At 40.6% G+C, this 14229-nt stretch overlaps 1 protein-coding gene across 3 annotated transcripts in view; it reads right to left on the bottom strand.

Annotated features, from left to right (window-relative positions):
- The window catches only part of LARP4B (La ribonucleoprotein 4B), a 94597-nt gene that overhangs the window by 48194 nt on the left and 32174 nt on the right, over positions 1 to 14229 (bottom strand). The window contains exons 3-5 of one of the 3 annotated variants that reach the window (XM_087420881.1): positions 8135 to 10590; positions 3463 to 3613; positions 3073 to 3213 (exon numbers count right to left, since the gene is read on the bottom strand). In XM_087420881.1, the coding sequence (XP_087277007.1) occupies positions 3073 to 3213; positions 3463 to 3613; positions 8135 to 10408 (2566 nt within the window). In that variant the 5' untranslated portion in view covers positions 10409 to 10590. Of the gene's footprint in view, positions 1 to 3072; positions 3214 to 3462; positions 3614 to 8134; positions 13577 to 14229 lie in introns of those variants that run through there. The other 2 variants (XM_014783700.2, XM_087420882.1) reach the window with 2 other exon arrangements.

Here is a 14229-nt window from a genome sequence, read left to right as displayed (position 1 = left end):
TAAATCTTTAAAAATCACCTACAATAGCACCAAAAAATATGAAATACTTAACGATAAGCTGGACAAAAGATGTGAAAGACCAGTATACTGAAAACTAAAAAATACAGCCAAGAGAAATTAAAGACGACCTAAACAAGTGGAGACATATACCCTGCTCATGAGTACTTCACTAAGATGTCAATTTTCTCCAACTGATCTACAGATTCAGTACAATTCCAATAAAAATCTTAGCATTTTGTAGACATTGACCAGCTCATTTTAATTTGTATAGAAATGGAAAGGAACCAGAACAGCCAAAATAACTCTGAAAAAGAACAAAACTGCAAGACTAACACTACCTGTTTTTAAGAATTATTTACAGTAATCAAAACAACGTGGTACTATTGTCAAAACAGACTAACAGATTGATGGAACAGAAGAGAGAGTCCAGAAATAAACCCACACATGTAGGGACAAATGATTCTGAAAAAGGCACAAAGGCAATGCAGTGGAAAAAGGAGAGGCTTTTCAACAAATGGTGCTGGAACAGATGCATCTCCCCACATAAAAAAAAAAAAAGAACTTTGCTCCATACCTCACATCATATACAAAAATTAACTTAAAAAGGAACACAGACCTAAAAAATGTAAAACTTAAAACTATACAACTTCTAGGAGAAAATCTTTGTGACTCTGGATTAAGCAAAGAGTTCTTAGGTACAACACCAAAAACAAGATCCATAAAAGGAAAAAAACTGATAAATTGGACTATATAAAAAATTTTAAACTTCTGCTTTTCAACTTTTAAATTTCTGTTAGGATAACAAAAAGACAAGCAATAGACTGGGAGAGTATATTTGCAAATTACATATCTGATGAAGACTTGTGTCCAAAACATATAAAGAACTCTCAAAACTCAATAATAAAACAACCCAATAAGAAAATGGGCAAAAGACTTGAACAGACCCTTCATCAAAAATATATGCATATGAAAGGTTGCTTGACAGCATCAGTCACGAGGGAAATACAAATTAAAACAACAATAAGATTCCGCTACCTCTCTTTCAGAATGGCTAAAATTAAAGACTGACCATATCAAGTGCTGGTGAGGGTGTGGAGCAGCTGGAGCTTTGATCCACTGCTGATGGGAAAACAAGGCACCACTGTGGAACCCAGATTCACGGTCTCGTACGAAGATAAACACATGCCTACCAGACGACCCAATCTACTCCATTCCTACGTATTTACCCAAGAGAAATGAAAATATACGTCCAGAAAAAGTCTTGCTAATAAATATTCATAGTAGCTTTATTTGTAATAACCCCAAACTGGAAACAATCCAAATATTCACCAACAGGTGAATGAAAAAACAAACTATGGTATATACTAGAAGGGAATACTGCTCAGCAATAAAAAGCAACGGCCTATGAATGTTACAACATGAATGAATGTCAAAATTAGTAAGCCAATAAAAGAAGCCTGACAAAAAGAGCATATACTGTAAAACTCCATTTACATAAAATTCTAGAAAATGCAACCAAACCCATAGTGACAGAAAGCGGATCAGTGGTTGCCTGGGGTAGGGAAGGGCAGGAGGGAGGGCACAGGAAGCTTTTCGTCGTAACGGATATGTTCATTATCTTGATTGTGATCATGGTTTTACAGGTGTATACACATCTTAGAGAAATCAATGGGGAATGAAAGAGTCAGCAAATCAATTCTATAATGAACTGAATAGTGTCCTTTAAGCTAGAGAAAATAAAACTTACAGAAAAGCTATAGGATAGGCTTTAAATATGTGATGTTTATTGTACATCAATTATGCTTCACTAACGCTCTATCTCTCTCTACCCAAAAATAACAAAGAGGAGAGTGCTCGGGTCTGAGGCGAGAACAGGAGATGTAAAGTAGTTGTCCAGGAGAGTGACTTCACTGGGCCTCATAGCAGCACTGTGGGGCAATGGTGTGGGCCCTCTGGAAGTCTGAGATCACGAACTTAAAATGAGACCATTCCACACTGCTATACATTGTTGTTCAGCCACATTTATCTATATGCTCAGGAATAGGCACATAGAAGGTAGAGAATTATATTTAAAGAAGTTTGAGGCATTTGCTTAGCAACTATGAAGGACACTGGATGCAAGGAAGTAAGTGAAATGATGGTCTGGGTAATCCAAGCAGAATGAGGAGGGAAATGAGGGCACAAGGTGGGTCATGGCGATTACAGAAGTTAGTGGAGGCATTCAACAAGTGCTAGCCAAATTAGCAAGAGTGAAGACAAAGCCTTCATGGAGGTCACCCTTTAAGGGGAAAAACAAACAAACATTTAATGCCAAACACTTCCATGGTGCTTATTATGTACCTTTCATATGTAATATAAAGTTTGGTAGTAAGACTGTAACAACAGAAAGGGAGGGCATACTTTCTCATCCATGTACCTTCTTTAACTCCAGTCTATCTTCAGAGAAACATCTGGGAGACAGGACACACTCCACATTCAATTCCTATTTGCCAATTTAGGGGAGTTATTTCTTCCACTCAAGTTGCCCCATCCAACTGTTAATGAGTGCAGCCTACCCCTTACGTCTGTTGGAGTTTTAAAAATTGCCTGATCTTTTAGATTAAGACAGAAACAAAATCAGAGGCGAGCAATCCGTGGCCCGTTACCTATAGGCATTTCTACGTCGGCCCACATCCTGGCCCCCAAAAGAGAACTGTTCTGTTCTCCTTGTTCTTTGCCTTCTTCTGAGAATAGCTGTAAATAGCCCTTTTACAAAGAACCAACTCTTTTTGGGTTTGCCTCTCAAATTCAACATTAACGTTCCCTCTCTGTACTTTTACGACACTTTCCCCTACAGTCCATCTTCTGCTTTTCCTAACTAAATCTGATTTGCCTTTTGGGAACCACTCAGGTCTTACACTCTCCATGACGCCTTCCCCGACCAGAACTCCTCATCTCTGTATCCACATAAGAGTGAGCTTAAAGTAGACTCAAAGGAAGCAATGAAAGGCACATTGTTTAGGGAAAGATTTAACAAGCTAAGTTTAAAAAGCCCATATACTATACGAAAATGAATTCATAAAATAGCTTTACCCGTTTCGCTATTTTCAGGTGGAGATTCATATTCTGAGTGATCCAGAGCCAAAGTGTTCATAGCTGTTTGGTCCGACTCCTGTAAATCTGATAGTGCTGCATTCTCATGACTTTTGTCGCCATCACCGTTGGCATCCAATCCTATAATTAGGAATTTTACCACAAAAGGCAGGGTGAGAAGAATAACTTTCTGTTATAACAAAACAAAAGCTTATACTTGCAGTTACTCTCATTTTTAACCTGATTCTGAAAGATCTCCTTGCTCTTAAATACTATCACAAACCATAACACAAATTTTAATTAACAATTTCTTAAATATGGATTAAAAGGAAACAAAGACAAAGCCTTGAGAGCAAAGCCACTCCTCATCGCCCTCAGCTCACAACTCACCCTCCTGGCCACAGTCTGTGCGCTGGCCGGGCGTCTCCTCCCACGCTGCACTCACACCGCCATCCGCTGTACTACTGCCTTCCAAACGTGACATATGAGTCCCCCATACTTCTGCATTAGGGTTTAGCTCTGAAACCTTGGCTGTTGGTACCTAAGAAAAAATTTGATATACATATTTGTATCTAAATCCCAATCAAACGCAATTTTACTTATTAATTCAGAGTTAAAACACATCTATGTAAAAGAATTTATGCTAAAAAGGCTGAATCTATCTATTTACATGTACTTTTGGGATGAAATCAGGTGCAAAAATAACAAAAATTGATGCATTCATCACTCAACTTAATTCACCATCAGATTCTTAAGTTCCTATCAAGTACAAGACTCTCTAGAAACAGGAATGAAAGACAGGGTCCCTGCCTTCGTGGAGATTTCAGTGCCTTACCAACAGTCTAACAGATGAATAACTGGAGATCCAATTATCATCTCTGTTCTAGATGAGCCAACACAATTCACAGATTTACAAATGTGAATAGAATACAGATGGATAAAAGTCTAAAATAAAGCTCAAACCCTCATATAAGTAAAGGATGTAGAAAAGGAAAGTTCCTCAGAAGAACAAAGGTCTTCTGATAGGTGTGTCAGAGAGGTGCGTGGTGCGGCCACTTCTCTGACCTTGCTCCTCTCCAGTTACAGCAGCCTCCGTGCTGCTCCAGACACACCAGGCCCATCTGCTCTTCCCACTCCCCTTGTCCAGAGCACTCTCCCAGACACCTGCATGGCTCACACCTTCGCTTCCTTTGGGGATGGGAGAGGTCTTTACCGGTGTACTTTATTAAATCTACAACCACCCTGATTTTTCTTCTGCTTACAAACCTTAGGTGGCTCCCCGAGTTTCAAGAAAATTTGACGTCCTGGGAGCACAGCTGCTCCCCAAACTAACTCCAGTTCTGTCACTACAATCCTTCAGCAAATCTAGCCAAATTATTTGTCTTTTCCCAGGTACCACAAGCCTTGACACCACTGTGCAGAGGTCAGAGCTTCAAAAGGGAGGAATAAGGGTCCTGGTCCCAGGGGTCAGAGCTTCCAAAGGGAGGGACAAGGGTCCTGGTCCCAGGAGCCCTCAGGCAATGCCAGGCAGGAGCCCCGAGCTGGGTGCAGCGTCCCTGCACCACCCCAGAGAGGAGCAGATATTACCCGATGCTGTCTCCAAATGTGAAAAGGATCAGGAAGCAGCACAACGAGCCATCGAGGAAACAGCGTACGGATTAACAATCTTAAAAAGATAGAATAAATTCATTCTGGCTGGGGGGATTAAAGCTTGCAGTGAAAAACAAAACTACTGTTGAAATTAAGATTAGAGGCTGAGGTAGTTAAAGGATATACTTTAAGGATATACTTTGTTCACACCTAGGAAGCAAGGGCAATCAATAAACATCATGCCCACAAAACCAGAGGCCTAAGTGACCATCTATCTGGAATTCTTTTTATTTTTTTAAATATTGGTGATAGGGCAGAAATTAGGGTTCCCCTCTCCTTCAAGAATATTATACTCAAGAAGCACTGACTCTTCAATCTCCCTTCTTACCTAACATCTAAACTTCCGGTTCATTTTTGGCCTCTGTTTCTGCATAGACTGCTTCTTTCTTTGTCTCTCTCATCCACCCATCTCTCCAACAAATACTTCCAAAATGCTCACTAAGTGCCAGGCACAGCACTAGGCAACAGGACAGAACGATGGACAGGGCAGACACAACCCCTGCCCTCAAGAGCAAAATGAGCAATGCAGAAGATACTCCATGTCTCACAGACATTACCACGTTCCTCAGCATTTAACCCTTGTGTTTTTAAACTCATGTCTCTATTCTCTTTCCTATATCAACATTTGTGTAAACCAGCTCTTCTGATTAAACCCAATCTCTTTCCGCCACGCAACAAGCTTTCCCATGTTAGTGCTACTCCACCGACGGAACTGACTCTCCTGATCTCATGTACATATTATACATTCTCTAAATTCCTAACACCAGCTAACATTGGTCTTTTCCATTTTTAGCACCTTTTGCAGTTGACTGTAGTTCACTAACACAGATCACACACCATTCTAGAAATGAACTGCCCATAAACAACAGTCTGAGAGCCACCACAGCACTGCTAGAATGTGTCTCGTCTTACTCACCAGCCCATAACTCTTGCATGTCCATTTTGTTCACCACTGTACTGTGAATACTCAGCAGTCCTGAGCTCAGTACAGAGGTGTTTCAGAAATATGCTGAAGGAATGAATGTTTAAAAAAGTAGTAACATAGAAAATTATACTTTCCACTATTTGACAACTTGTGCAAGATTTTATGCTACAACTGAATAGAACCCTATCCTTTACTAAATTAGTAAATTAGTATTTACTAATACTACTTATTACTTAAGAAGTAGTAAATACTCAAATCCAAACCAAGTATTAGAGAAAACACAATTTTAAGCAGTTAACCAGAATTCAAGAGATACTCTGAGATGTGACAAGGGATGAAAAAATGGAGACTTATAATTACAAGCTAATGCCACGAGGACTGACACTAGAGAGCCTGCTGGGTGCCAGGCATGCCCTATGCACGTACTTGTACTGAACCACAACAATCCCACGAGGGAATGTTATTACCACTGCCAGCATTTCACAAATGAGAAAACCAAGGCAGAAAATGGTTAAAGTAACTTGCCCATGAAAGCAACTGTAATTAGAAAATTGTGTTCTAATATCAGCAAAAATAAAACATTTATCAAGAGTTCATTAACTTCTTGTAATTCACATGAGAAATAACTTGTAGTAAACATTTTTCTTTAAAATGTGGTTATTCTCTTGCAGTCATATGGAACTCCAACGAATTACCAACAACTCAAGTTTCATCTGCTTGGCTACCTGTCTTATTTTTCCACTGAACATTCATGGCTAAGCAATGATTACTAGAACCAGAAGTTAGTGGACCTTAATAGCCACATTCTGAAGCAATTTTATATAAATGACCAACATTACTCTTTGAGGAGTACAGCATCCCTAAATTCCGACCCTCTAAAGAAACTCTTCTACCCCCCAAACACTGTGCTCCATTAAAATAAAAACAACCTACCAACAATTCACACATTTGTGTTTTCTGGACACGAGACAGAACAGTCCCACTGACAAGTTAGTGAGTAGGAACTAGAGTAACTAATATCATGGGAGGGGAAAGGTAGATGGAGAATATAAAACAGGTGAGATAAGTGAGCATGGGCTATTCCTGGATTTACCACTAAGTCAGTCTAATAGTTCAGAGTAATTCACTGACTTCAGAGTCATAAAGTCTCTGTATCTCTGGCTCTTTATTTGTAAAATGGAGTAAGAGCTGCTATATAAATTACTATAAAAAGACGTCTGTACAAGCACTTTGATAACTGGAGTTTTAAACAGAAAGCACCATCATTAAATGTACTATCTCAAATCAGAACACCAGCTGGGCATATCTCACAACTGAAAAGCTTATTCCGAAGAGTACATATGTATCTCAATTCAAGGCCTAAGAGCAGGATGGCAACAGAACCCGGGTGCACTCTACACTGATGGACAAGCACTGACATCAGCAGCCAACTGTTAATCATTCCTGCTTTGTAATGATCATATGTGTACTATTTAAAGGCCTACCTCCACAACTATTTAAGGAACAAAACTGATTAATTTGAACGTAACTCTTTCTGGTAAAACTCCCAAGCATGGGCATTGAAAGGAAAGAAAGGAGGTTAGTGGATAATTTCCTAAATTATAGGGTTTAATCTCTACTTGTTTATTTCCATATAAGAGGCATTAACATGCGAGCCACATCTAACTCCTTACTACTATCAGTCATTTTTCTTGCTTAATGCAACAAAAATCAAATAATAAACTACTGGTTGAATAGATGAAATTTTGCTATTAAACGTACACCCTTTCAGTCATACATGTCCAAAAGGACTGCCTTAAGAGCAAGACTAACTTCCTGTTTGTTAAATGTTTGCATTTGTTACAGAATTTCTAAAAGATGCTCAAACTAGCTGCCCATTGCAGAATCATCTGCGAAGATTCTTCCAAACGAGTGGCCTGAGCACCATGGTCTGAAAGGCTCCTGACTGAAAGGAGACAGAACAAAGATCTTAGAGCCAGCTAAAAGCAGCAAATTTTACATGCCTTAGACAGTTACCATACAAAAGTATTGGAAAGCAGATTCTAATTCACCTATCCTCTGCAAGTGTGACCTTTTAGAAACAGCTTTACACACCCAATGGGTCAAATGCTTGTTCCGCTCCAAGGGGCTGGTGACGAGGAAGGACCGTGACTGGGCAGGGCAGCCTTCACGAGCACACCACGCAACGTCCACACACAGAAGACGGTCTGCACGACGCTGCGTCTGATGATCAGCAGTGCAGCGTTTGGGGCTAACAGAAGTTGACACATAAATTCTGGCTTACATATACCAAACAGTGAATTGAATTCATATTCTCCAATTTGGAAATGGTTAAATCGATGCCATAATAACTCAAAGCCTTATATAAACATTCAAATGACGGCCAATTGTTTAGAATAAATCTTTGTTGATTTTAAGTTAAAAGCAATCAAAATGAAAGATAAGCATATCACAGCACAATAATAAAAACTGATAAAACATACTTACTAACTGTCCACCTCTGTTTTGCCATCCCCAAATAACACCATCTTCTGCCACTGGTAGCTGATAAGGGGGCTTTTCCATCCAAAACAAGGCGATCTCTAAGTCCTGTGGCTCACTGTGCAGGTTGTCACTGAGTATCTGCTCATCTTCTACCACATCTTTCGCAACAGCATCCGTCCACAGACAGCCCCCTTGATAGCCACAACCACCTGCCAGTCCTTCAGAAAAGATCTGACTCGCCAACCCTCCCATCGGGTAACAGGAAAGTTCACTCAAAAACTGGGAGTACAATTTCTCTGGAAAGCTCTGCAAATCCCCTTTTGAGGGGTTTTCAGATACATTGACAGTATCTTCTGTGAGTGATAAAGCATGGTCCTCACTACTTGGTTCCACTATTTCTTTGCTGTCACCTGGGATGACAGGAATTACCTGCAGCATATTGTGAGGAGCAGCTGTGTACCTGTCCACTTGGGCAGGATCAACACCAGCCAAGCAGGGATACCCCTCAAGAGCGTCATATAACTCCATTTTTCCAAAAATCACCTTTGAACTTTCCATAAAATCCACTTCACCGTTTAACGTAGGCCCATTAAGGGTGGGCCTGGCATTTCTTTGTGAGAAGTGGTGTGCAGGTCTGCTTGTCCCACATGGTCCCACACAGTCCATGATGCTGCGATCTCTGCCGTCTTTCTCCAAACAAAGTCTCTCTTCTTCTTCTTCACCTGTTAGTGTTGGTTCACTCACTCCTGACACACCACTACCAAAGGCATCAGAAACTTCTTCAGCTGATTCAGAGAAACCCTGTTTCAGTTCCGGATTTCCACCACTGTTAACAGAGTTAATCTCTTCTACTTCTGATATCTGTACACCTGAATTTAAACTTTGGTTTAAAGGTGGTACAAGATTAAGATCTTCATATCTGTAGTCATTCACTCTATGGGCTTCATCATTTTTTTCTATTTGATTTGTTTCAAAATCAGGGATTTTTATTATACTAGAACTAACACAAGCCAGTACCTCCTGACTGGGTGCTGCCTTGAGTTTTAGTGTATTTGTTTCCCAGTCAAAGGTTGTTTCAGAGTCTGATTTGACGTTTTCTGTGTCATTTTTACTTGTCTCTTTGGGATTAGCTTTTAATGATTCTTTTTCAGCATTTTCTAATCTGTGACGGTCACTCCCTGAACTCTGCACATACATTTCACCTTCTGTTTTATAATTCAGGCCTGTTTCACTTTCTTCTTCAGTGCAGGTGAAAATAAATGCAGAGGAAATAAACTTACTCTTAAAACACCCGGAGCCATCAAGACATTCGCCATGTGGAGGAACTTCCTGTGAATTTCTGAGTCCTGGGGTGTCTATTCTCTGGAATACTCTCTCCACGTTTGTTTCTCGCACTGCACAAGTTAAATCACTGATCTGTGCCTGGGCCTTGCTGGCCCCAGCATCGGCACAGAGATGTGCCTGACGTGAAGATCTCCATTCAAAAGCCCTCCTACCACAACCCTCATCTTCAAAAATGCTAATTTTATCCTCATATTGATAAGATGAACTATTTTCCGATTGCAAAAATGATTCTCCTTTGTTTGCAAGCTGGATGCTTCCAGTTTCCATGCTGCAGTCACCCTGGTGCTGCTCCTTGATCACTGGCACCAAGAGGTATTCAGGTCCGGGATCATCAAGTCTGTTAGGGGCTGCTTCTTGGACATTAGCATGAATGGGAACACACTCATTTCCAAAGCTCAATGAAGTGATACATCTTTTTGAACTTAAATTAACTCTATCTAGATTTATGGAAAGGAGACTACTGTCTGATCTGCTAACATCTAGGCTGGAACAATCATTATCTTTTAGTGATTTTACAGAGTTACTTTCTCCTTCCTTTTCAGAGTTTAAATTCTGATCTACACTAGTTGTTACAGCCCCAGATTCACCATTTCTTTCCACATTTGAAGTGTCACTAATGGAATTAACATGTGAATCACCCACCAGACTTACTAGTCCTGAAATGCAGCTCTCTCTTTCTTTAGGGACAGCACACACACATTCTAGTGAGTCAGCGTCCATGTAAATATGTAACTCAGGGAGTATGCCAACATTAGGTAATACACTACTTTCTGTATAAGCTTTAGGGAGCCTGGAGTAAACGTTTGCCCTTAAAGACTCAGCCTGCATGTCACCAATGTTTACTTTACAGGCTGGGTCATTGTCAGTCAAAAGTTCAGCACTAGGTTTAGATTTCTCATTAAAGACTTCCTTCATTTCATTTGGACCTGGCATGCCCTGTGGGGACAGCTCTTTCTGCAGTGCCTCTAACTCCCCTGGCCCTTGTGCAGCGTTATCTGGTGGCCAGGCCCCTCTGCGAGTCCCCTCAGAGGTGACAGCTGAATGACTCTCTTCTTCTGCAGCTGCTCCACACACTCGAGTGTACAACTCGTCTTCAATGTCCAGGCAGTCAGGATCTACAACACAAATACTGTAAAACTCGCTCTCTCTTGAATTCCTACACTGTTTGTGATCAATACAAATAAGGTTTTCATCTTTCATCTCCCTACCAGACATACCTAAAGACTTATCCTCACTATCATTACTGAGTTGAACATTTACCGCTCTTTCTTTCTCTAGTACAGAGTTTTTACAAGTGATAGGGTAATGGCACAAATGGTTATTTACAAGGGCCCCTTCCCGCACACCCTGGTAGGAAGGCACTGGGACATATGAAAGAGACTCACCATCTTCAGAGCAAACATCTTCAGACAAACCCCATTTACTGTCAGTGCCCATGCACAGAGTATCACAGACATTTTTATAATCCTGCTCAACAGCAACAATATCTGAATTCCTGTCACTCTCATCTAAATTTTCAAACTTAGGTAAGAACTTATACATCGAAGAGGAAAAAGAGTTAAACAACTGCCTTGGTCTGTGACCTTGCTTGTGCCCAGGCCTCTCGAAAACCCTCGTCCACGTATTAGCTCCAGCAGCTGACCTGCTGGCTCCACGTCCAACACCGTGAAGTTCCCCACCTTCAAGCGTATCAAATAATGAAGATAAAGTTTTACTTATCTTGTTCTCCAGTTCCTCCTCCTCCACAGATTTTTGTAACAGGCCAGTTTTTTCATTGTCATTGTCACTACTTAATTCTTTGCCGAAGCAACAACCCATGTTTGAAAGTTCAAAAACTCACATAACAACGCTTGCCGTTTCCTGAGCCTCCACAAGTGCATCTCACACTAACTTTCTATGGTTTCTGACAAGAAGCCGACACCCAGACACCAAAAATAACCCCTTGCACAGCAGTCACATGTTCCTGCCACTCAAATCCAAAATCCTAATCACAACAGACCCTGCCTAACAGCCATCCTACTCCACGCACTAAAACCCAGACAGCACGTGGACTCCAAAGACTCAGGACAGCAACAAAAATTTTCATATTACTTTTCTGATTCATAAACTCGATAAAAAAATACCTGAAATTATTATCCCAGCCAGAAGAAGGAACCTCAGACTACTGCTTTTCCTAGTGTCTCAGCATTGTCTAAATTATCTTTCATGGGATGGTGGCAACCAAAGTTAGCATGTATATACCCCAGGAGGAAACAATAATAAAAAATTTTTTCTTTAAAATTTATAGATGCTTATCGTTGTACCTAATTTTCTGCCTTTGGGAAATGACGTCTGTGGATGTTCAGGAATAACTGTGCTAGGCACGACTGGAATTGGTCTCCGTCACAGTGGCATGTGGGAAAGTTTATGGTGAATGGCACGTTGTCTGGGATTTGCCTTAAAACACCCCAGCAAATAAAGAAGTAAATACACACCATTTTTTTAACGTGTGTGTGTAGAGGGGAGGAAAAGATGAAATAAAAGTAGCAAAATGTGACAGTGGTTATAACTGTTCAAGTTCAGGATGGGCACACTGGGGTTCATTTTATTATTCTCTACTTCCGCAAACGTCTGAAAATTCTAATTAAGAAAAAGAAAAGAACGAGAGAAAAAGAAAGAAACCCTACGCCCACCAGTCCAATACGAGAAGTCCCTCAAAAGCTCCTGAAACCCTTCTTCATGCAGTGGTAAGACCCCCTGCACCACGTGGTCCAGGCCTGGCGACACCCACGGTGGGTCTGTTCTTATTTCAACATCCATAAACACTGTTCTCAGTATAAGCGATTCTTTTTCTTATTATGATTCTGATATATTTAAAAAACAAAATAATTCTGTTAACTCCTCTGTGAGAGATATTTTTCTGTCTACAGAAGGCTGGTGTCCTACTCATATTTTATAAAACACTAATATTTTATGGTGAAAAAGTTTAGGAATTCTGCTTAATTAAACATAAAGATAACAGGAACACTTTGAATGTACTTAAGTTCAGGTACCAAAACTGCAGCAAATGATGATGATGATAACAGTAGCAAACACTTTCTATGACACTATGTGCCACAAAATTTTAAATACCCAAATATTTTCATTACATTACATACTTTAATCCAAACTCCCAACAACCCAAGGTAGAGATATTAACCCCATACTACAGGTAAGGAGAATGAAGAACCGAGGGCAGAACAGTGCAAGGCTTCACCACAAGTTATACTGCTCTTTCCATCACTAGAAAGAGTAAAATATCTATACGAAAAATATGCTTTACCCAGGATGACACAAACCTTCCATCTGCTGCAGTTACGTGGCACAGCAGTTACGGGGGCAGGCTCATGAGCTCACCTGCCTAGGTGTGAGTCTCAGTTCGTTTCTACTATGTGTGTAGGCTTTAGCAGATGATTTAACCTCTTGATCTCAGTTTTCTTGTTTGTAAACTGGGGCCAATGCCAGTACATATTATAAGGAGTTGTTGTGAAGATATTAAGTAAAATATTTAGAATAAAACCCCAATATCACTTCAAAGTCCTTAAAACCTACCCCAGCCCACCTCCATAACTGCCTCTCATTCTAAAATGCCTCATCTTCTCTATTTCATACAAAAAAACTCAACTAAACCAACCCCGGCATAGCCCGTCTTTGCGTGAGCCATTTATCAGGTCTCCTCCCCCTACTTTCCAAATCTCACCATCCTTTGTAAGGCCATCCCTCCCAATTCTGCAAAGTAACTGTCTCCTACCCCCACACACTCCACGTCTCCACGTCTCTAGGAAAGCACCCTAACAGCAAGTCTCTTAGTATCTGTACCATCAACTATCTCCAACTGGGGTCTGTGGAGCCCTGGGAATCTGCAGGCTTTCTAAAAGAATTAAAAGATGCAAACACATGGGCTGGCCCGGTGGCGCGGCTGTTAAGAGCATGTGCTCCGCTTCGGTGGCCCAGGATTCGCGGGTTCGGATCCTGGGTGTGCACCAACATGCCTCTTGTCAAGCCATGCTGTGGTGGCATCCCATATAAAGTAGAGGAAGATGGGCATGGATGTTAGCCCAGGGCCAATCTTCCTCAGCAAAAAGAGAAGGATTGGCATTGGATGTTAACTCAGGGCTGGTCTTCCTCACACACACACGCGCACACACACACACACACACACACAAAGATGCAAACAAAATTTTAAACATAACCTGCTCATATCTGCAAATAGGTTTAAGAGTGCAGTGGCACCATGTGACAATACTTAAAGACCTAATCTACTGAGAAAAGAGTTGGACTTAAAACATCATAAATTTATTCATGCCCAGTGAGGGCCAGGTGACGCCAAGGTGTGCAACAGAAAGAAACTGGCAAAAATAGTAGAAAATCATTCACATGGCATTCAGCAGTTTAGGTCGTGGTAAACGCAAAGCAATTCTGCGTAACTGGTACCACAAGTACTTGGTGAAGTAGCTTTAGTTTCAGCAAAACATCACCTGCCAGACAAAATGAATGTCATTAATTTGCATTTTATAGCTTTGGATGGTCAAGTTTTATATTTGTATAAGAATTACATGCAAGAATTTATCAGTACTTCTATATTATTAGAAGAACAATATAAATCAACAATAAAGACCTAGAAAAAGTTTTCACTTAGACTTTATGAGAAGTCAAGCAAAATGGTGAACTAGGAAGCTCCAAACTCTCACTCCCCCATAGAAATACCAAGAAAACAACCAGACGCTTCTGAATCA

Source organism: Ceratotherium simum, chromosome 32, assembly GCF_057802395.1.
Source record: "Ceratotherium simum simum isolate JZ-2026a chromosome 32, ASM5780239v1, whole genome shotgun sequence".
NCBI lineage: Eukaryota > Metazoa > Chordata > Mammalia > Perissodactyla > Rhinocerotidae > Ceratotherium > Ceratotherium simum.
This window is presented reverse-complemented; position numbering and strand designations above follow the sequence as displayed.